At 36.3% G+C, this 21676-nt stretch overlaps 1 protein-coding gene across 1 annotated transcript; it reads left to right on the forward strand.

Moving 5' to 3' along the window:
• The first annotated feature begins 17419 nt into the window (after nucleotides 1-17419).
• Nucleotides 17420-20053, forward strand: LOC129753161 (uncharacterized). Its single transcript, XM_055748956.1, has one exon. The coding sequence runs from the start codon at nucleotides 17420-17422 to the stop codon at nucleotides 20051-20053; it is 2634 nt and encodes an 877-aa protein (XP_055604931.1).
• The last annotated feature ends 1623 nt before the right edge of the window (nucleotides 20054-21676 follow it).

A 21676-nucleotide genomic window follows, 5' to 3' on the forward strand; every position in this document is an offset into this window, starting at 1 on the left:
ATACCAATAGTTAACTTTCAAACTCATTTTACATACCTACATATGTGTTAAAATCAAATGATTTGTTGAGTTTTTTCAGTAGAAAAATAAAGGTAACTCGACACCAGACCCGTGTGAATGACTCGTTCATTTGGGGTTTATCGAAATTCAAATTCAGTTAGTAATAACAACAATTCCAAAAATGCAAAATAATTAAGGAAAATGATTTCTTAAACCATTTACAAACACGAAACATGATAATTTTACTGATTCGATGCAAAATAAATCAGAATCAAAGTTACTAATCGATGCTATTTCCGGTAAGTCTTTTATAAATGATTCAAAATGACATTCCTTATTCTGAACTAGAAATTTGCTTGAAAATATGTTTTGAACAGTATTGTTGATAATTTGGAATCAAGATTTCCAAACCACCAAAAAACGAATACGAATTAAAATTTCGAATAAAACCAGAAGTTGAAGCTTCGGACAGAAGAATCAGTGTACAGAAATTGAATATTAAAAATAGAAAGTAATAAAAAGTAATGCAAGTAAAAGTAAGAATTAAAAAAGTAAGTAATTCTGAATTAAAAAATCTCATAATCCCTTCAAACAATGGAAAAACAAATTTTAGGATCAGGGCAGAAATAAAACATGATAAAAATTTGTAAGCAAAATGATAATATTATTAATCATCTTAATTTACATTTCTATTCTTCATTTTAACTTGATAGAAAAATTCCGCGGATATACGTTGAATTTGAAAAAAAATTAATCACGTTTTGAAATGTGAATTTTCCATAAGGGAAAAAAATCCACTCGAACTTAAGAGAATTTATTCCAAACACATAGTTGAATTTAATTTGATAAATAGAAGAATATATTATATTTTACTGCAAGTGTGCCAGTGATCAAAGTCTAAAATACAATCATTTTTTTTCTATTAAAATTTTCCACTTTAAAAATAAAAGGTTAAAAAATCATTTTACAATAGTAAAAATTTACATGTTCAATTTATCATACAAACTGAAACTGACAAAGTACAAGTTGACAGTTTTTTTTCTTGAATGATGAATTTGAAACTGATAAGATTATAATTAAAAAATTTCAAGTTTTGTTGTAAGTATTGAAAGCACAAATTATATACAGGGCTTGTGATATAGCTCAGTTGGCCAGTCAGTTGCCTCCTGAGCTGATATCCGTAAGTTCGTGCCCAAGTGTAAACATCGAAAACAGTTGTACCGCATAAGTTATTCAACAATTGTCTGAAAACTGCAACGTTGATATAAAGTCGCGGATGCCTTAGGGATGGTAAAACGGCTATAATCGAAACAAAAAAAAAAACAAATTAATTACTGATTCAGTTGTAATCGTGCATTTAAATTAAGCTTCATAGTTGACGCTTCGAGTCAATTTTTGAAATTTGTTCTTCGAAATTAACGACGCTTTTCGGTAAGTTTTAATAATATTAAAACAGATTTACCAGTTGTCCATTCGTTTCGGCTACTTTGGCATTCGCTCCTCCTCAGTGGATAAATTGACTAGCCATCGTCTAAACTATTTTCCAAAATAAAAATAGTTTAGACGATGGCCAACCAATTTGTCCACTGAGGAGGAGCGAATGGCAAAGTAGCTCGAAACGTATGGATAACTGGTAAATCTTTTTTATTATTATGTTTGGGTGGCTTGAGATTAAACTCAGTGGTTTTAAAAACTTGGTAATTGTTAGTAACATTACAAATGTAATAAAATTTTCATTAGTTGGAGTAGAATTTCCCCAACTGAATTCAAAATGTGGTTTGAAACAATCATTATAAGTAACAAAGACAGCTCATCCTAATTTGAGTTTTATTTAGAAAAACCATTGTGTCTGGGGATTCTAAATTTCTGGCAACCTCATTTTTTTTCTTAACAATTGCCACACGTTGCAAATTATGGAGTCCTCTCTTATTTCTTTCTCGCTGCGAGAATTTCTTCGGGCCGGCTAGTAAAACTAGCAAAATGAGCGTAGCGACGAACGTGTTAAAATGCGAATCGCGAAAAGATCGTATAAAATGTCTTCTTAAGTCAGTTTAACTCGGATATGATAGAGAGTCCGCCATGATTGTAAATTTTGAAATGATTTTGCTCTCGCGCGAGCTTTAAGTGAGAAATCATTGTCATGTTTTCTCTGCAACCAGCAGTCCAGCCAGATGACTAAGAATCAGATGGGAATTGAGTAATATTGACCAATGAGAGAACTGGAAAAATTGTCGCTAGCATTTCTCTTGCATTCTTCCGATAGGTACGAATAAAGTTTCGGATAACGCCGAATTGGTGTAGTTTTCGTCGCTTTATAAAGAAATGAAATTTATGTTTGTATATTTCCTCCACTTTGGTAGGTAAACGTTGTTTTTTCAACTTTCCTATGATCATTCTAAAATGTATATGGAACGTATAGCATAAGAATAGAGCGACAAAAATGTTTGCTGGGCTCTAATTTTCAAGTATATTAAACTGTCAAAGTTGGCCAAAAATTATCTCATTAGACAATCTGTGGCTGTGGTTTGAAAAGCGACATTTTCGTTGCAATCGAAACCGGAAAAGTGTCTTAAAAAGCGCTTGATGTCTTTCCTGAAGAAACATGACTTGTCCATGCTGTTTTGACCGGATTTGTAACCCTACCATTGTGGAAAAAAGGTTATGGAGTGGTACGCCGCTAACAACATTCAGGTTGTGCCTATGGATAAGAACCCTCCTAACACACCAGAATTTAGATCAATAAAAAAAATATTGGGCAGTATGTAGTTAAGCAAAACCTTAAGAAGACTCAAAAAACTGTAAACAGCGAGAAGCAGTTCATAGCAAACTGACGTTCTGTGGCGAAAAAAGTGGATAAGGCGACTGTACAAAATTTGATAGCATGCGGCAAATGAAAGGCCCGCTAAATTGGACTAGGTCGACCGTAATTTTATCTGAGTATTTTTCCGCCTATAAGACATATTAAACACAAAAGAAGATACTATGATTTACTAATAAACAAATAAACGATTTACACGCAGTTTGGTTAGACCACATTTTGAACCAAACAACCTTTATTCAGTGTTATTCAAATGACTGAGGAAAAATTGACCTCAGATCTAAAAGTAGAAGGGAACTTCTCAAAACTACGTGTAGGTATGTATAACTAATTAAAGCAGTTTTTGTTGAAAACATTTTCTCCCGAAAAACAAACCCTTCATCACGACTGACAACACAAATAAGATGCAAATTCACCGTGAAAGTTCTAAGCGTTTTATTATTTTCTCCATTAACATCGCTCCCAAACCACATGGTGTCGGTCTTCATCGTCGTCGGTCGGGTTCAGAGTGGGAACGAACGATCAGCAAAAAAAACCCTAGCAAACCCAGCATTGCTTACAATTTCTAAATTAAAGCTGGAGCTCTAAGGCAACGGTAATGACACAAAACGGAATCCTTTTCTGATGAGTGGGAAATGGTGAACGGTTGGATTGAGTTTTGGGATGATGGGAGGGGGTTCGCCCACAAACATTCAGTCAGTCAGACACACATCTGAGAACGGTTCAAGACGGAAGTGGATTTCCGCACATGGCGCACATTTTCATTGTAGGTTTCCGGGCGGATGTTCGGTTTGGTTCGGTCGCTTCAGGAACACCCCGTGGGCTACTTTTCAAATTGAATTGAAATTATGTATGATCAAATCATCAAGTGTAATCAATCTTGTATGGTTTACTTTTTGGAATTTAAAATTCAAATGAGTCGGTTGATATTTTAAGTATTCTCTTAGTAGACCCACTGTTCCGTCACATATGGGGGTGACATATTTTTGCGACTGAAGGCGCCGGATCAACCGATTTCGCTTGAGAGGATGTCAACACTCAACAATAACATAAACAACGACAACAAAAACAGCAATCGTGAATTTCGACGTAGCTCCAGCAATATGGCGACAAATCGAGAACACTGTTCCCAGAAAAGACGAACTGAACGCACGCAGGCCAAAAGTAAAAACATTATTAAGATGAATGAGTGGGACGTGATGTGTTTTTAATTTGATTATATCAACCGCCACCATTTTGAACGGGTGGAATTTCTCCTGGAACCTTGTGAGCGGCGTGACGTGGCGTGAAAGGATGTGGCCGAACCGATTATGCGGGCGGGAAAATTGTGGCTGTGCGGGGGCGTCGTCGGAGCAAAGTTGGTAATTGATGACGGTAAATTTGCACCCACGTTGCCGCCTTTCACCGAGTTCATCTGACTTTCGTGGAGAGACAGATGATCCGGGAACGAGTTCGGTACTAGGAAATGGACCCAGCCGGGAGCTCCTGAACTGGCAAATATCATATCCTGATGTTTGATTACGTAATCGTAATCATATTACACACACTTTCTCCTGCCCTGGCATAGAAGGTCGCCATCAGTAAGCGAGAAAGCCGTGTAATTTAGCCACAGAACTGCTAAATTATTAAACCGAGTTAGGTTGATTGTGTTTTTGGCTTCCTGGGGCCGAAACTGACTCCGGATTTGGGAAATTGGCTGCCATCTGCCGGGAAGGTTAATTGTTTATTTCGGGGGCTAACTGTTATGAATGGGTTCGATGTACTATCAACTATCACTAAGTTGTTGCTCAGTAGATAATGGAAGGCAATGGAAGGCTGAACTTCGAGACTATAACTCTGAATACGACCGAATGAAAATTTATCACTCAGTCCAAATGAAAAATATCTTTTGAAAAATTGTTCAATTAAAAGGAGTACTGTCCACTATTCAACGCAAAAACCCAGAAACACCTCCTTTTGAAAATTTGTGAACGAAATACTTAGCACCAGTAAATTATTTGCTTTTCTTCCTTAAACTATTTCAAAAACTTCAAAGTTTACATTATGAAGCTTATTTGAATTAAATTTTTACCAAAAAATAAATAAATGCTCAAAAGACCTGTGAAAACTTTGAAGAAAATTTCAAAATTGATAATTAAAAATTATTAAAATTAACTAATAAAAAATGTTGACCTGTGTACGCATTATATGCTTTTTTATTCAAGATACCTTGCTTTCAAGCTTCCGAAAATTGCATCGGCGTGGAACTCAACGTTTAATGGCAAAATATGCTTATGTTTATGCTAATGATCACAGTTTTTTTTTCTAACTCTTTAATATGAAAAAGAAATTTTTCATGAAATATCAAAACATCAAAAATGGGTGACGATCTTTTACTGAAGTTAGAATTTTTTTGAGCCCGGTTAGTAAAACTATCAAAATGAGTGTTGCGCCGAACGTGTTAAGTGATTTTGTACACATTCTTGACTTATAGTTCACTAGCTGATTTACCCGGCCTTGCTCGGGTTTGCATAAAATATAAATCAAAATGAGTCGTTTGACTTTACGAAATTTTGGTAGCTTTGTATTCAATATGTTTTACATATTTATTATGAGAAAATTTTACCCATGTTGTGCCATGTATGTAAGCTTTGAAAGTTTTGTAAGTGTTTTTCAAGTTTTGAATGAGAATATTTACTGTGTTTCCCTTTTACATATTTTTGAAATACTTATAGTTATGAGGTTCGTATTCATAGAAATTAAAAATAATTTACCATGAATGCTTTTTTATTTCATCACAAAAAACATTTTATACCCACCCTTTCTTGAAGAAGGCTTGAATAGCTTTGGCCTTCTTATTTTTCTTCTTCAAATGATTAAACTATATTTTTATCTTTCCCACCCCCCATCTAATAAAATCTCTTTTGGAGATGATCTCTTCGGACGCTAAGTATATGCCAAATGCTCCCCCGTATGCTATATTCAAGTTTAATTTGTCCATAAAATTCTAAGAAGGCTTCCGAAACTTGCCGCAGCTCGTGGCCTTCAAGTCTTCCAAGCCAACGGCCATGAGTTCGAATCCCAGTCACTGCATACACAGTAAACTTTTGTGGTTTAGTGGTTTAAGCATTTGTGAGATGCTAGCCATCATACACTCGAAAGATGTACGCTTAGAATTAAGTAAAAGGAATCTCTTCGAGGAAACATTAAGTTTCATTGGGATCCTGTATGTGTTTGTATTTGTTTTTTATTTAAACTTGTTGAAGACTCATTTTGCATGTTTCAAATGGATGTGTACTTTTCGTTGTTTTTTCCACACTGTTTTATGATTAGTTTTTCTTAAATGTTCCAATTTCCACTAATAGTTTTTTGGAGTGATCTAAAAGAAATTATCTCGGAACCCAAATCGCCCATTTTAACATAAAACAACATAAAACAAAAGATTTTGTTTTATACTTTTACATTCATGGAAAAAAAAACTCATTAATTATTATGAAGAGTGATAAAGTAAAAATTCTTGAACATAATTTGATTGCATTCGCAGTACAATGGTTTAAGTTTTCGCATAATTTGATGGTAAAATTGAACACATTCATAATCATCATTTTTACAAAAGCCAAAGATTGACCGATAAAATTGAATTGTATAATTCTTAAAACCTCATACTTAATTTCAAATGAAGTTTCTTGCGTTGGATTTGGTTTTTCCAGATAATACACGTTGAATTTTTGAGACGGCTTTCAGAGCGTTGACATCACAGCTTTCAACTTATAACTCTGATCTTAATTATTTTATCTTTCTCCATGAGGAATTCTAAAAATACGAAAATGGTTGGTTCTAAAAAGCTTGATTTTAAGAAAATTACTTAATATGTTTTCAGCACTAAATCCAAATTCATAATGAAGATAAATCACTGCATCCATACTTCACACACTGTATATTCTTATAGACTCCAAAGCCCTGCAGCAGTGCAGTGGTAGGGAGTACTCTGAAAATCACTACAATTCAAGTCAATACACACTTTACAGGTTAGTTGTATTTTTCAATCCGAAATGTTAGCTCATTATTGCATCCAAAATTCTCGTATCTACCGGTACCACGTGCTTTCAGCAGTAGAAGGTACAAAAACACCCGCCAAAATTTCCCCTTTCAAATCTTTAACGCTCAGCAAGCTTTGATTTGCTTTCTAGTACACGTGAACTCTAGATAGTCGTTTCTTACGCCCGGCCCATGGTGATGGTGAAAACAACCCGCCAAAGGAAACAAAAATCGTCTGCCAAATGGGTGCCATGACTTTTGATTTGTGGAAATAAAACCAAAATTTGTATGGGAGGGTCCTTTTTCTTAGGCGGGAGGGGCTCAGAACTTTCACTTAAACCTTACCCTGGTCCAAATACATCTCTGTACCAAATTTCAGGCTTATCGGTTAAGCGGTGTCGATTTGTATAAGGTGCATACAAACATATATAGTCCAACTCATCTTTATATATTAGATTTGCCTGTCTTATAGCTTTTTAATACCAATTGAACAAGGCCGTATTAATGGGGGGATGGTTAATTGTCCTGGCCCCGAGTATTTAAACAAATTACAAAAACTTTAATCATACTTAGTACTAAAAATCTAGGAAAGGAAATAGTAGCTAGAAAATCGTAATTAAATCGTACAACGTAACTTACTCGAATATTTGCTAAGAGGGAGTTATTGTAAAAATTTTCCCGCATCTATCAAGACTGAGCAAATCAGGACCATTTCTTTCCTAAACTTGATCAAATCTGAGCATATGATTTGAATTTTTTTTTTCAAACGAAATCAGGTAAAATCTAGGCAGAATCCAGTGATCTTTCGAAAAAAAAATCAAAAATAAAGTGAGGAATAATACTACAAATTTTATTATTTTTATCGAAATACGTCAGCAACGTTAAAATCGTTTTCCAAACTTGTAAATAGAAACTTATTAGAATAAAGCTAGATATAAAAAATTAAGCCCAAATTGAGTTTCTGTTTTTTTTTCTTGTGTATATATGAGGATTGGTCGATCTTGGACCGATCTATGGAATATCGATCTTATCAACTCAGATTTTTGATTTTTTGGATCGATTCTTTAGCATGGGAAAAATCGAATAAATCGGTTTATTTTCGATTCGATCTTTCGATCTTTTGGATTCCTTTTCTCGCTAAACCAAGATATTTAGATCTCATCTAGATTACCGATTTGATGTCAAACTATTGAGCATCTAGTCTAAGCTTGCAAGATTATCTTCCAAATATTTAATAACAAATTTTGAAATAGCCCGGTCCGGTTCGTCTGCGCGAATTTCCTTGAAAAAAAACTTGTGCCAGGATTTATTCACCTAATTTGCAAAACCAAACAAAAATTGAGTTTTTATAATATTTCATTTTTGCGCTCAAGGGAAGAAATTCATTGAAACCTAAATTAACCCTAAAGTACGATTCAGAATATCTTCTGATAGGATTCGATAAAAAAAATGTTTCAATTTGTTTAGATTTTTTTTTTTTTATAATATCTGGGATTTGGACAAATTTGTCCGGATTTGTCCCCAGATTTTGGGTTGTGAATTTTGAATTTACATGCTAGGATTTTGCAGGTTTTCAGATAAAATAGTCCGGACCGGAAACGCGCGGGAAAAATTCTGGCAACCTTATTCAATTTGATATTGGAGTTTGATTGGCTTTTGTGGAGTTTTTGTAGGCAGATTTCGATACATCGTTAGAACCTAAATTGAAACGTTAATAAAAGTAGCTCTCTCTTGTTAACATTGGAAAAGATCGATCTATCAAAGATCGATCCTCCAGCTTCGATTTTTTTTTGTGGATCGATCCTACGACCTTTTAATTGAATCGATTTTGGAGATCGATCTTTTCCTGAAGATCGAACAATCCTAAGCAAAATACGGATTAGTTTTACAATATAACCAGTCAGACCATAATTTGCTTCACTTGTTCACCTTATTTTGAAAACCCGTGTATGTCCGAAAAAATCTGGCAAATTTTGAATGACTACCCGCAGTAAATAATACATCATGTTCTCTTATTTAATGAATAAACAATATATTTTAGGAGTTCTCAGCGAATCAAGCATTATGTTTTGAATATAAATTTTTTTTAAACAGTAAAACATGTTTAGGCTTTTACAGCAACTGGAATTACTTTCTATTGGCCTTGTCGAGAATTAAACAAATTACAGTACCTAACTATAAGTTTTTAAATAAAGATATCCCATTTAAATTAAGTTCGAATGTCTTGCCCAATTGTGAGGTATATTTCTTTCAACTTAAGCTTTACCGTTATTTATGAACCATTCATAATTCAAGTTTACCTAAGCTGATTTAAAAACTTTACAATATTCTTGAATTTTATCCGGACAATATTAGAACAAATACCGGGAATTATTTAAATTAAAAAAAAACTAAGAACTTGAAAAAACATTGAAAATTATTCGGAATTAATTTTATAAAAACCAGACAATCTGTAAAGCTCACGTTGGAAAAACTGACGCATGAGGGGGGTTTTGGTGACCATTTTTTTCTATAACTTTTTTTCTCAAACAGCGTACGAATGAAAAAATAAAAATATTATTTTTAAATACTTTATGATCGTTCATTTTAAAGTTCTTCAATATAAATAGTTTTTCGTTTTAAATGGAAACTTTTGGAAATACATCTTAAACTATTTCAAAATATTAAATAGGATTTGAATTGTTAATTTTTTAGTTAATGTTTATTTTCATAAATTTAGCTTGCAAAAATTTCTTTTTTCGGCGTCAAAATTTAAAATAATAATGATGCAATTTGAATTTTAAATTTTATTTTCCACAAAATGTGAGTGAATACGGGCAAAATCAGGATAATTTCCAACAAAATGATGGAACTTTTCACATTTTTTTTTATTAAATATCCAGGTTAGTCCGGGTTTAACTGCATAATCTGGCCATCAGAATTTTGCTTATTTGATTTGAACTTACAATAAGTTTTTTTTTAAAAAAAAAAACGCCATCAATTTCGAAAAAATAAAATACACAAATTTTGATTTTTTCCAAAGTAAAAAAAAAGAATACATTTTTGCGGTTGAAATCGGATTACTACAAACTCTATCCTAGTTTAAAATTTTAGTTTGAAATTTGTTTCTTGAATAATCAGCAATATTGATAATGTTGAACAATTCGCCATAACATATGAAATTCCCTGCAATTTCTTCAAGAGAAGATACATTTTTCTTTATCAGCAATTACTTGTCAAAATCAATTCCTGTCTTTCTTAAGTCAAAAAATAGAAAATCACCTCAAGTTCTACCTAGTATATTTCCATTCCAGTTAAATTGTGTAAACGAACTGACTTTGGTTAAATTTTAAAATCGAACTAACAATCAGATTTAGAAACCTGCGATCTCTTGCAATTTAAATTCCTAATGATAATAGTAATCTTGATAACTTTATTTTGATTGTGGAACTGTGTGGATTCTGAATTGCGAAATATGAGTCAAAAATTGGAATCAATTTCAGAGCCTTCAATCATGAATACATTTTTATAATTCGAATGTTTTGGGATTCAATAATTATTATTTATTTCAATTATGTATTTCTAATTCGACTTGAAAATCTTAATAAAAATAAAAATTTCGAATGATGAATCTACATTGCCATTTGAAGCTTTGTTATTAACATTATTATTAAGCTTTGTTATGTTTGAATTTTACATGTGATTTCTAAGAAAATCATGACTCAATTTATGAAGGAAAATTTAAAACCGAATTTAAACGACAATTTCAACCAAGCTTTTCATAACAATTAATAATAATAATTTGAACCGAAAATCAAGAATCCTTAACTGGATACATAATGCGAAACATGAAAACACAAATACAATTTTGAATTTGATTATAGGGACCCAAAATGTCTGAAGTGAGTTGAATCTTATTTAAAATTAAGTATTAAATAAGTGAGAAAATTTTTGAAAAAGTTTCGCTGAATTCTGAAACTAAGATTAGTTTTCGAGGTTTTGACATCAGTTCTGAGTAAAGATTGTAACTATCGAATAACCTTCCTCCATCATCCAAATTTGATTAAGAATAAAAATTTTTGAATGTAGGTAAGAATACCTTGCTTGCTTTTGATAGACCCTCATGGGGGGATAAACCCCCAAACCCGCCCCCTTCCTCATCACGGTTCCTACGGTCATGAGTACGAGTATGAATAATGCAAAATTATTGTAAGCTTTTTGATCATTATTGAAATTTTCGAAAATCAATTTGAAACTCTTACGTTGTTTAAATTTGTCCAATCGGCTATACTGAGATTCTTTATTGATTTTTCATTCCAGTATCTATCTAAGATAAGAAATTCAAATTGAAATTTTCCCTACTGTAATTTCTACTATTGATTATTATGTATGGGAGAGTGGGGAATCATGGGCCACTTTTTTCCGTTGTTCCATAACTTCTTTATTATAAGAGATAAAATGAAAATAAAAAATGGTATGGTTTTCTACATTTTCAAGGTATCATAAGGTGTTTTTTATAATTTTTTAATAAGTTATTTTCCCCAAATTCTGGCTGTTTAAAAAAAAGCAATATTTTTTGGATTCTGAAAAATGGTGGGGAATCGTGGGCCACCAAATCCAAATTGACCAAATAACATGCAAAGTATATGAGTTGACCTAAAACTGTGATTTCCTAATTCATTTCGTAATTCAAAAGCAATTTCAGATGATGAAATAAAAAAGAGAGCTGTGTATGATCGCATAGATTCCAAAACCTGGCTCGCGAACGTTTTGGCAAAATTTCTTATATAGGATGGACAAAATATTTTTTATTTGGCATTAGAGAACTTTACAGATAATTAAAACGTATTTCAAGTTCTGAATGTGTATAAAAACATACAAATATAGGTGATTCAAGATGTGTGGCCCACGATTCCCCACAAGCTATGATTTGCAAATTGGTTGCGTTTCTGTGACTTATTGATATTTCATTAAAAATTCCTTTTCCACGTGAAAGTTCATGACAAAACTAAGATCATAAGCGTATGAGCATATTTTTGTTATGCACTTCAGGTTCCCCATCGATGAAATTAGCGGGTGTTTTTTTAATTATGTAAGTAAATTTTTCTAACTTTTTTTAGCTTGATAAATAAAAAAAGCATATGATGCGTATTTCAGTCAACAACATATAGGAATACATGCTCACGCAAAGCAACGACGATGACAGTTGGTTTGAGATTTTTATCTCAACACACATCTGAGATATTAAAAGTGGCCCCGTTTCCCCATGGCCCACGATACCCCACTCTCCCTTACATTTAATTTTAAATTTTTTATCTACTTTTAATATTAAATTTTTTCTACTGAAATATCCCTAACGTTTTTCAATTGATAATTCTCAAATTTTTTTCAATACAAATAGAGATTAAATTTACTGACATTTTAAAGTCCTGTGTTGTTTTTTTTTTTAAAGTTTTATGGTTTTCTAAATTTTGGAAACTTAAGATCTTTTACGAATTATGTGGAAAGTAACGATCTTATCTGTCGTCTTTATTCAAAAATGAACAAGTATTAACTCATAAAAGTAGATTATATTATCAATGTTGTATTTTGCTATTTGATAAAGTTTTTTCATAGATACTTACAACCGGCATTTCCTTATTGTTGTGTATTGTCCTAAAAATTCTTTAAAAAAGTCTCAAATTTAATATCTCAAATAAGTGAATAACTGTCACTGATCTCTTTTAAAAACTGTTTATCACAATAAAAAAAATCAAACAATGTGGACGCTGTTTGATTTAGGTAAATTGGTTTTATACACTTGAAAATTAATAAAGTTGCGTAACAAGATTATTGAAGATTGAATTATTGATTCAAAATATTTATCTAAGGGATCGAAAAGCATGGAACACAATGCTTATGCTTATGATACATACACAGCCAGATCTTATCAGCATCCCGGCGAGTAGTAAAAGTACATTTACTACTCATCTTAACTCGGCCGGGCCCACTGTGTTCGCAGAGACAACCGGAACACAGGGGGGAAGAAACGTGGACAACAGTACCATATGTTTCCATGATTTTAAAATGTTTGAAGTTTTCACGTTGGAAGCACAGTTGCTAAAATTTAATGTGCTCCTTGTGAATTCGTCCTTCTGTGGGTGGTTATGAGGTTTTCTGCACAGAAATCCAAAACAGTGCAGTATAGATTGACTCAATTGACAAATTGCAATTTTAAAATTACTTTACTGAAAGTTTAATCAAACTACATGTTTCGGATTATTGTGCACCATCATCTCTGGTCATCGACCTTGGATATAGCACCATTACTCGCTCTTGAAAATAAATATTGGAAGAACAGAGAAAAAATAAGTACCACTACAAAATCATCTGGAATCAACTCTTTCAAAAGATTTTGCGGAATAATTGTGAAAATTCACATGCATGAGTGACTCGCAAAAACAGCCGTCATTTTCTATCATTTTAAAAACTATAAGCTTTTATGGCTAAGGTAGTGAGGAAGAAACTATCAAAAAGATTCATATTGAAAGATCTTAATATTAAAATACTTAGTTTGGAAAAACTTGATGACGCCAACTCGGGTATGCTTTGTTCTGATTTTACCCTCGAGCAATGCATGGTGCAGGTGGCACTCAATTTTCATTTAAGTAAATTCCAATACCAAACAATTTTGTTTGGCCCATTTCATTATACACACTTTTAAAAAAGAACCACTCTATCCAAACGGAACAAACCAGCAAAAAAAACACATCAAAGCAATCAGATTTAATCCCAGATTTTGTAGGTTTGACAATATCCAATGAACACATTCAAAAGAATCATGAATGAATTCCGTTCAGTTTATTTCACTAACATAACACTTAAACCCAAAGAAACCCTAGCAAATGAATGCTGTATTTAACGTTGATAGATTTAAGAACCTTCTCTTTTTCGAAACTGTTAAAATAACTTAATAATCAAAATTTCAAAACTTGAACATAGAAATCAAACAGATGTGTAGAGGATAGTGGGGTAACGTGGGCTACCCTGAAGATGTGTGTTGAGATAAAAATCTCAATCCTACTGTCATCGTCGACGCTTTTCGCAAGCATATTTTTCTATATGTTGTTGACTTAAATACCCATCATATGCTTCTTTTATTTATCAAATTTAAAAAAGTTTAAAAAAATAACTTACATAGTTAAACAAGCATCCACTCATTGTATCGATGGGGAACCTAAAGTTCATAACAAACATATGCTCAAACGCTTTTGATCTTAGTTTTGTCACGTCTTTCACGTGGAGAAGGAATTTTTGATGAAACAGCAATAAGTCACATAAACGCAACTAATTTACAAAAATAATAGCTTTCCTAGGAATCCTGAGCCACATTTTGTGGAGTATCTTGGACCACCTATATTTTTACGTTTTCATACACATTCAGAACTTTAAATCCATTTTCCATATCTGTAATGTTATCTTATGCCAAATGAAGAGTTATGAAAAATATTTTGTCCATCCTATATAAGGAACCTTGCCAAAACGTTCGCGAGCCAAGTTTTTGAATCTATTCGATCGTACACAACTCTCTTTTGTATTTCACCATTTGAAATTGCTTAAAAATAACTAAATGAATCTTGTAATAACAGTTTCGGGTCAACTGATAAAGTTTGCATTTAATTTCGTAAATTTTTAAAAATTTAAAAGATTTAGAAAAATATTACCTAACTTTTTTGTAGAGAAATGAATCCAACTTAGATGAAATTTCAGGGACTAGATAAGAGAAAATCGATGTTGAAAAACATGCATGTTTTTCAACATCGATTTTCTCTTATCTAGTCCCTGAAATTTCATCTAAGTTGGATTCATTTCTCTACAAAAAAAGTTTCGCTGACTGAATGTTTGAGTCAAGACCCATCTCTGGGTCACAATTTAAAAATATTACCTAACGTTACCTCGAAAATGTATAAAACCATACGATTTTTTTATTTTCATATTATCTTTAATGAAACAAAGAAAAAAAGTCGTCCATCATTCCCCACTCTTCCATATTTTTTTCGAAAAAGCCAGAACCGGGGAAAATAAGCCCAAGTAACATTTAAAGTTTTATAGCAGGCTACCAGATAAAGTTTTGGTTTTATAAGCGGCTTGAGGAGTGCAATAAAACTATCAGTGTTACTAGGGAAGTGTTTTTAAACAAATGATTGGTGTTGTCAGAAAATATGTCAGAAAATTTTAATACTAATCCATTTGTAAATTTCATTTATTCTTTTTTAAAGAAGTTTTACGTTCAAAAACGAAATTTGTTTAGCAAGTTTTTAGAACCTCCTGGTTGAATGAAGTTGTGTTTTCATTAATTTGAAAGCCAATGATATGATTGAAAAATTGCTAACGGATTTTTGGGTTATACATTATTGAATCAAATACCCGGATTTTGCAGGTATTCATTAAAAAAAATAACCAAGACTTACCCAGCCCGATTAAGTACAGGTATCTTGTAAACAGTTAAACTTTATTTTTTTTTTTTTATTAAGGAGTGTATTCGAAAAAATGGAACACTTTGTTTCATCAATAACTTTTGAATGCCTGAATGAAAATTGATAAAATCTAATGTTTACATATGCACGTTTTTGTGTAGTCTTGTGGTTTTCGAGATTCGATAAACAACTTTATCGACTTTACTTTTTGGGCGTCAAGGCATTGTCTATAATGTTTACTAAGAAACATATTTTTTCCATCGTTTATTACGACTTTTGTTTCCTGAAGCTTTACCCTCAAAATTGCTCAATTATTTTTAATTTGCTCGAAGCTATGACCAATTTGCCGTTCGGCACAAGATCAACATAGATATTGGCCTTTTCATCACACCAACACAGTTTTCACGTACCTAATGGCACGATTACAGATAAGAAAATCAACTTGGTTAGACTCATTGAGGTGCTTACAGAGAAAACAATCGTATTTGGAGGAAGTCTTTTTTGAACATTACGCCATTAATCGTGGAAATCGTAAACACTGACTGATTAGCAGCTTCCACAGATTGTCAGCTATCTTAAGTATTAGTCGTCTTTTTTTCAATTTTATCTCCTTTTTTTATCTCCGAAACTTGAAACTTGTCAATGAAAAGTTTTTGGCTGGAAATCTGCCAGATGCTCACTAAAGCGTTGCGTTCCAAAATATACCGCGAAAAAATTCACTAATTTTATGATACAAATTTCGATTCGGAAAAAAGTCAGTCTGATGAGTCCTATGATGTCTGATCGATACTACACCGATCAGGAAATCTGAATTGTTTCTGTTTGTAATATGTGTCCTCTATGTTCACTTGACACTGTAATCAATTTGTTCGAAAACATCAATATCTGTACATGTACCCTAGAATAACATTAACTCTCTCGCAACACCAAACATAACGCCGAGAGAGTTCTCACATAATAGTGTAGTAAGCCATTTTAGATATAAGACAGAATAGATTAGAACGTTAAACGAATCGCACGGAATTTTACTTCTACTATTATTAAACTCCATAGTTAAGTCCATGCAAGCGACTTTCAATACAAATTCCGAAATTGAGCCTAAGTAATTAGCAGCAATTATCGTGCATAGTGTGTGGTGCCTTTTCGCAAGCAGAACTCGAATAGTGCAAACGAAATCACTCCCCCAGCGGGTGGATCAGCTGTTGTGCCAGCGAAAGGTCGGCGACTTACCTTATTCTTGCTGCTGGTGGATGCCGTCGACTGGAGACGGAAAGAAATTCCCCGAAATCCGAACCCCCCCATCGGCCGAGCCCGAACATTTGGTCCTTCGAAGCCGGATTCGAGGACATCATCTCATCAGGAACCAGCAGAGGAATCAGCATTCGCCATCTTCCGAGCGCAGTAGCAGCTGTGGTTTGTAGTCAATCCACGATAAGGTAGGCCATTTTGTGATACAAATCACTTTGGATATCGAATTCTGGCCAATCAATCACTGCGCCAATTAACAATTGCACTACTTTTGCAATTGAAATACAAGCAATTAAAAATAACTTTGGTGTAAATAGTTCACATTGGAATCAAAACAAACGACAAGTTACACCGTAGTACAAACATTTTGCAACACAGTACAGCGCAAAAGTTTTGCAACAAGTAAAAATTGAATAACCTTTTTAAACAAAATTGCATTTCGTGGTCAAAAGTCGGTTCAAGGCGGAAGTGCAAGTGCATTTAGGGTGGTGCACTCTACAGTGTCGTTCTAAAATATATCGACACTTGAAAATTTGAAAGTTTTTGAACAAACTTGAATTCACTCACACAGTGGTCACTGAGACACTGAAACATTGCTGATACGCATTGGGGAAAGTTGCTAGACTACAGTATCGTGCAAAAGTATAGCGACACTTCAAAATTCGGATTTTTGAAAAAAAAAATTCTAATCGCTTTCGGAGTTCATTTTGAGGCGATTGTAACTTACTGGGTGGCATTAATACAAGTTGCTGATAACAGTACCGGTCAGACCAATAGCAATTCATACGAAATGAAAATAAATTGAAAATATTTATTTATAAAAAATCATCCGAAAGTCAATCATTGGTGGCATTTACGGTCGTTTTGGTGTTTTCGAGTGTGATTTGAGTGGTGTTGAGTGATGGCTAGCAAGGCGGAGAAAAAACTAGCAGCGGACCTTCTGACGAGACGACGAGCGTGTGCCGAACGAGATGTGGTGGAGAAGTTCGTAGCGGATTTCACCTACGAACGAGATTGTTGCCAGGTTGCGGTACGTTTAGAGGCGCTCAACAAATGCAACGAGTTGTTCATGAACGTGCAGAATGACATCGAAATGGGCGATAGCGAAGAACGGTTCGAGGCGCATCTGGAGTTCCGGGCGGATTTCGAGGATCGGTTTTGCAGAGCGAAAGGTTTTTTGCTGTCTAAACTGGAAAGCAGGGAGCATCTTCTGAGTTCGACGATCATGCACGCATCGACTTCTCATAGCATGTCTTCCAGTTTCCATCATCGGCTGCCAAAAATCGATCTACCGAAGTTTAGCGGAGATGAATCGCGCTGGATCTCATTCCGTGATAACTTCATCTCGATGATCCACTGTAACGAGGACATACCGATCGTGAACAAGCTGCAGTACCTGTTACAGTCACTGGAAGGAGAAGCGAAGAAACCATTCGAGTCAGTGGATATCCAAGCCGATAATTATTCCTCGACGTGGGATGCGCTTAAAAAGCGCTACGACAACAAGCGATTTCTCAGAAAGGAGTTGTTTCGAGGCCTGTACAACCTGCCACCGATCCAGCATGAGTCAGCACAAGACCTCAACATACTGGTAGATGATTTCCAGCGACACGTTAAGGCACTGGGGAAATTGGGTGAACCTATCGAGCATTGGGACACTCCGCTCATCTTTATCCTGACGAATAAGTTAGATTCGGCGACGATTCGTGCATGGGAGCAAGATACTCGACAGAAGGATGAGGTGAAATACGACGAGCTCATCGAGTTTCTCATTCAACAAGTCCGGATGTTGAAATCCATGGACAGCGATTTACAGCATCGTTTCTCAGGCTTCACCGTTTCCAAGGTGGCCGGACAAATCCCAAAGAAGCAAGCTCCCATCAAATCTGTCGTGAACGCAGCTACTTCCGAAACCCAATTCAGCACTTCTCCATGCCACTGTTGTTTGAGAACACATCCCCTTCACCAATGTCCAGCATTTTCAAATCTGTCAAGCTCCCAACGGCGAGAGCTTGTGACACAGCACAGTCTTTGCTGGAATTGTTTCCGCGCGAACCACCAGGCTAGAACCTGTAAATCTAAGTTCCTGTGCAGGATTTGCCAAGCGAAGCACCATACGATGCTGCACGACCCAGCAGCACCACCGCATGAGTTCTCACCCGAGAGATCACAGCTCACACAAGTGAATCCAGGTCCGAGCGGTTCACTCAACCCACCAACGATAAACCTTTCCGTGCGTTCAGATTCAACCGTTCTCTTGGAGACAGTCTCTCTGTTAGTGGTCGACCGATACGGCAGAAAGATTCCAGTACGAGCTCTTCTAGATTCCGCAGCAATGTCCAACTTTATCACCAGGAAGCTGGCGAACGAGCTCGCCACCCAACAAACTCCCGTGGACATCGCAATTGCCGGAATTGGAGAGTCAGTCAAGCGCATCAGAAAAAAGCTAGCTGCCAAAATCGTATCCAGGAACAGCGACTTCTCCATCACACTCGATTTCCTCGTCATGAAGAAGCCAACATCATATCTCCCCACATCCCCGATTGATACAACTGCCTGGAGAATACCAGAGGTTCCATTGGCGGATCCTCAGTTCAACGTTCCAGCAACAATCGACATGATCATCGGTGGAGAATGTTACCATGAGTTTCACACAGGCGTACGCCACTCCCTTGGTAACGGTCTCCCGTTTTTTGTGGACACCCATTTTGGCTGGACAGTTTCTGGCAAAGTGGATTCCAGCTCCACCACCGCACCGCGAGCGTGCTTCCTCTCCACCGTTGATCAAACCCGAGAAACGATCCCTGGGGAGTTCCGGCCAATGGACACCACCGATGGGAGCCAAAGGATGGACGTTGAACCCTCCACCACTCAAATCCACGATCAAGGATACTTCACCCACCATTCCCGGTTCAAGGATCCACAAACCACCCTTGGAGATTACGAAACGAATGCCACACATCGAAACTCCACCAGAGATACACACCACAAGATTCCTGGAAGTAACGACCAATTCGGAATAGCGCACCAGAGCGATCCTGTTGAAGACTACAAACCACACTGCTATCTGCCAAATCACCCGGTGCTCAAGGAAGCCAGCAAAACCACCAACGAACGCGTGGTATTCAACGCATCCTGTGGGCCCAACTCAGGGTACGCGCTCAAAGATACGCTGCTCGTCGGTTCCGTCGTTCAACAAAATTCACTGTCCGCCACCTATCTAAGCGCCGCTAAGGTCAACGACGAAGGAGAAGACGCTGTCTGTGGATCCTGCTGCTACGTTGTCCCTTTCGCCACACAGCACTCTGTTACCGCTATGGAGTACTGTGCACCTGTTCTGCCAACAGAACCGTTCCGGATACCTCAATGGTCAAAGTCGCCACAGCATCGTTGGAGAACTGCCGCTGCTAAACGTACAACTGCTATCCAGATTGGTACAGACGGGCCCAGTTGGAGACGCATGCCGGGAGTGCAAAATGCAGTCAGCGAACTCTCCAGTAACCTACAGCCGTCCGACTTACCTGCATGGTGTTAAGATCCGTCGCCGCTGAAATACCGGCCCTGTTTCGCCACCTTACGGTCACTAGATCGCCTTGCACAGCTTCATCCAGGTCGAGATGGAGTCGTTCCGGTTTTAGGACTAAAGACAGCCCAGCGAGATGGTTGTCACAACCACCGGCGACCAGAAAAGGCTACAAAGACCGGTAGAGCACGCCGAACGTGCTCAACGCGCTATTGGAGCGCTAACAGGTGATTAGCGTTCCTATCATTCCATCCATATCGTTCGATCTACCGGGTCTTTGTTGCTTACAGTTCCTTAGACGTCCTTTTGTACCCGCCATCATCGAGATCCTTCTACAAAGACCGGCAGAGCACGCCGAATGTGACTCACTGCGCATGTCGAGCGCTAATAGGTGATTAGCGTTCCAAGTTGTCACATTTTCTTGTTCGATCTACCGGTTCTTTGTCGATTGCAGATCCTCTCCTACAACTATCCAACATTTTCATCGAGTATTCGTCAAAATATACCAAGCCACCACAACGCAGAATCGTCCAAGATCGGTAGAGCACGCCGAACGTTGCTCAACGCGCTTACGGAGCGCTAACAGGTGATTAGCGTTCCTATATTATTATCCTTCGCCGTTCGATCTACCGGATCTTTTCTCGATTCCAGAATGCCCATTGTACATCATAGCCAATTCCCCACGCCCACTTCGAGAATGGTCAACTCTATCTACGGCGTTAGCAGATTCTGCAAAGATCGGTAGAGCACGCCGAACGTGTCTCAACGCGCTGAAGGAGCGCTACCAGGTGATTAGCGTTCCTATAACTTTATCATACTCCGTTCGATCTACCGGGTCCCATTATCGTTCACAGCTTCTGCACCAGTTCCAACGCTGAGACAAAGCAGGTTCTTCGATGTGCGACGTGCCCAGTGCGAGGTGCCTTTCTGACCAAATCGAGAAGAATGCAGCAGCCTATCGGACGCAAAGATGGTTGAAACAGCTGTTTCAAGGTGGCCGGAATGATCGATACTACACCGATCAGGAAATCTGAATTGTTTCTGTTTGTAATATGTGTCCTCTATGTTCACTTGACACTGTAATCAATTTGTTCGAAAACATCAATATCTGTACATGTACCCTAGAATAACATTAACTCTCTCGCAACACCAAACATAACGCCGAGAGAGTTCTCACATAATAGTGTAGTAAGCCATTTTAGATATAAGACAGAATAGATTAGAACGTTAAACGAATCGCACGGAATTTTACTTCTACTATTATTAAACTCCATAGTTAAGTCCATGCAAGCGACTTTCAATACAAATTCCGAAATTGAGCCTAAGTAATTAGCAGCAATTATCGTGCATAGTGTGTGGTGCCTTTTCGCAAGCAGAACTCGAATAGTGCAAACGAAATCACTCCCCCAGCGGGTGGATCAGCTGTTGTGCCAGCGAAAGGTCGGCGACTTACCTTATTCTTGCTGCTGGTGGATGCCGTCGACTGGAGACGGAAAGAAATTCCCCGAAATCCGAACCCCCCCATCGGCCGAGCCCGAACAATGTCGGTTCGTAAAAAAAACAATCAGAAACAAAACCATTCTTGAGAAGGCATTACAAACATTCACCGTCAACAAGTCAGCTTCAAATCTAGTC

This window comes from Uranotaenia lowii, chromosome 3, assembly GCF_029784155.1.
Source record: "Uranotaenia lowii strain MFRU-FL chromosome 3, ASM2978415v1, whole genome shotgun sequence".
NCBI lineage: Eukaryota > Metazoa > Arthropoda > Insecta > Diptera > Culicidae > Uranotaenia > Uranotaenia lowii.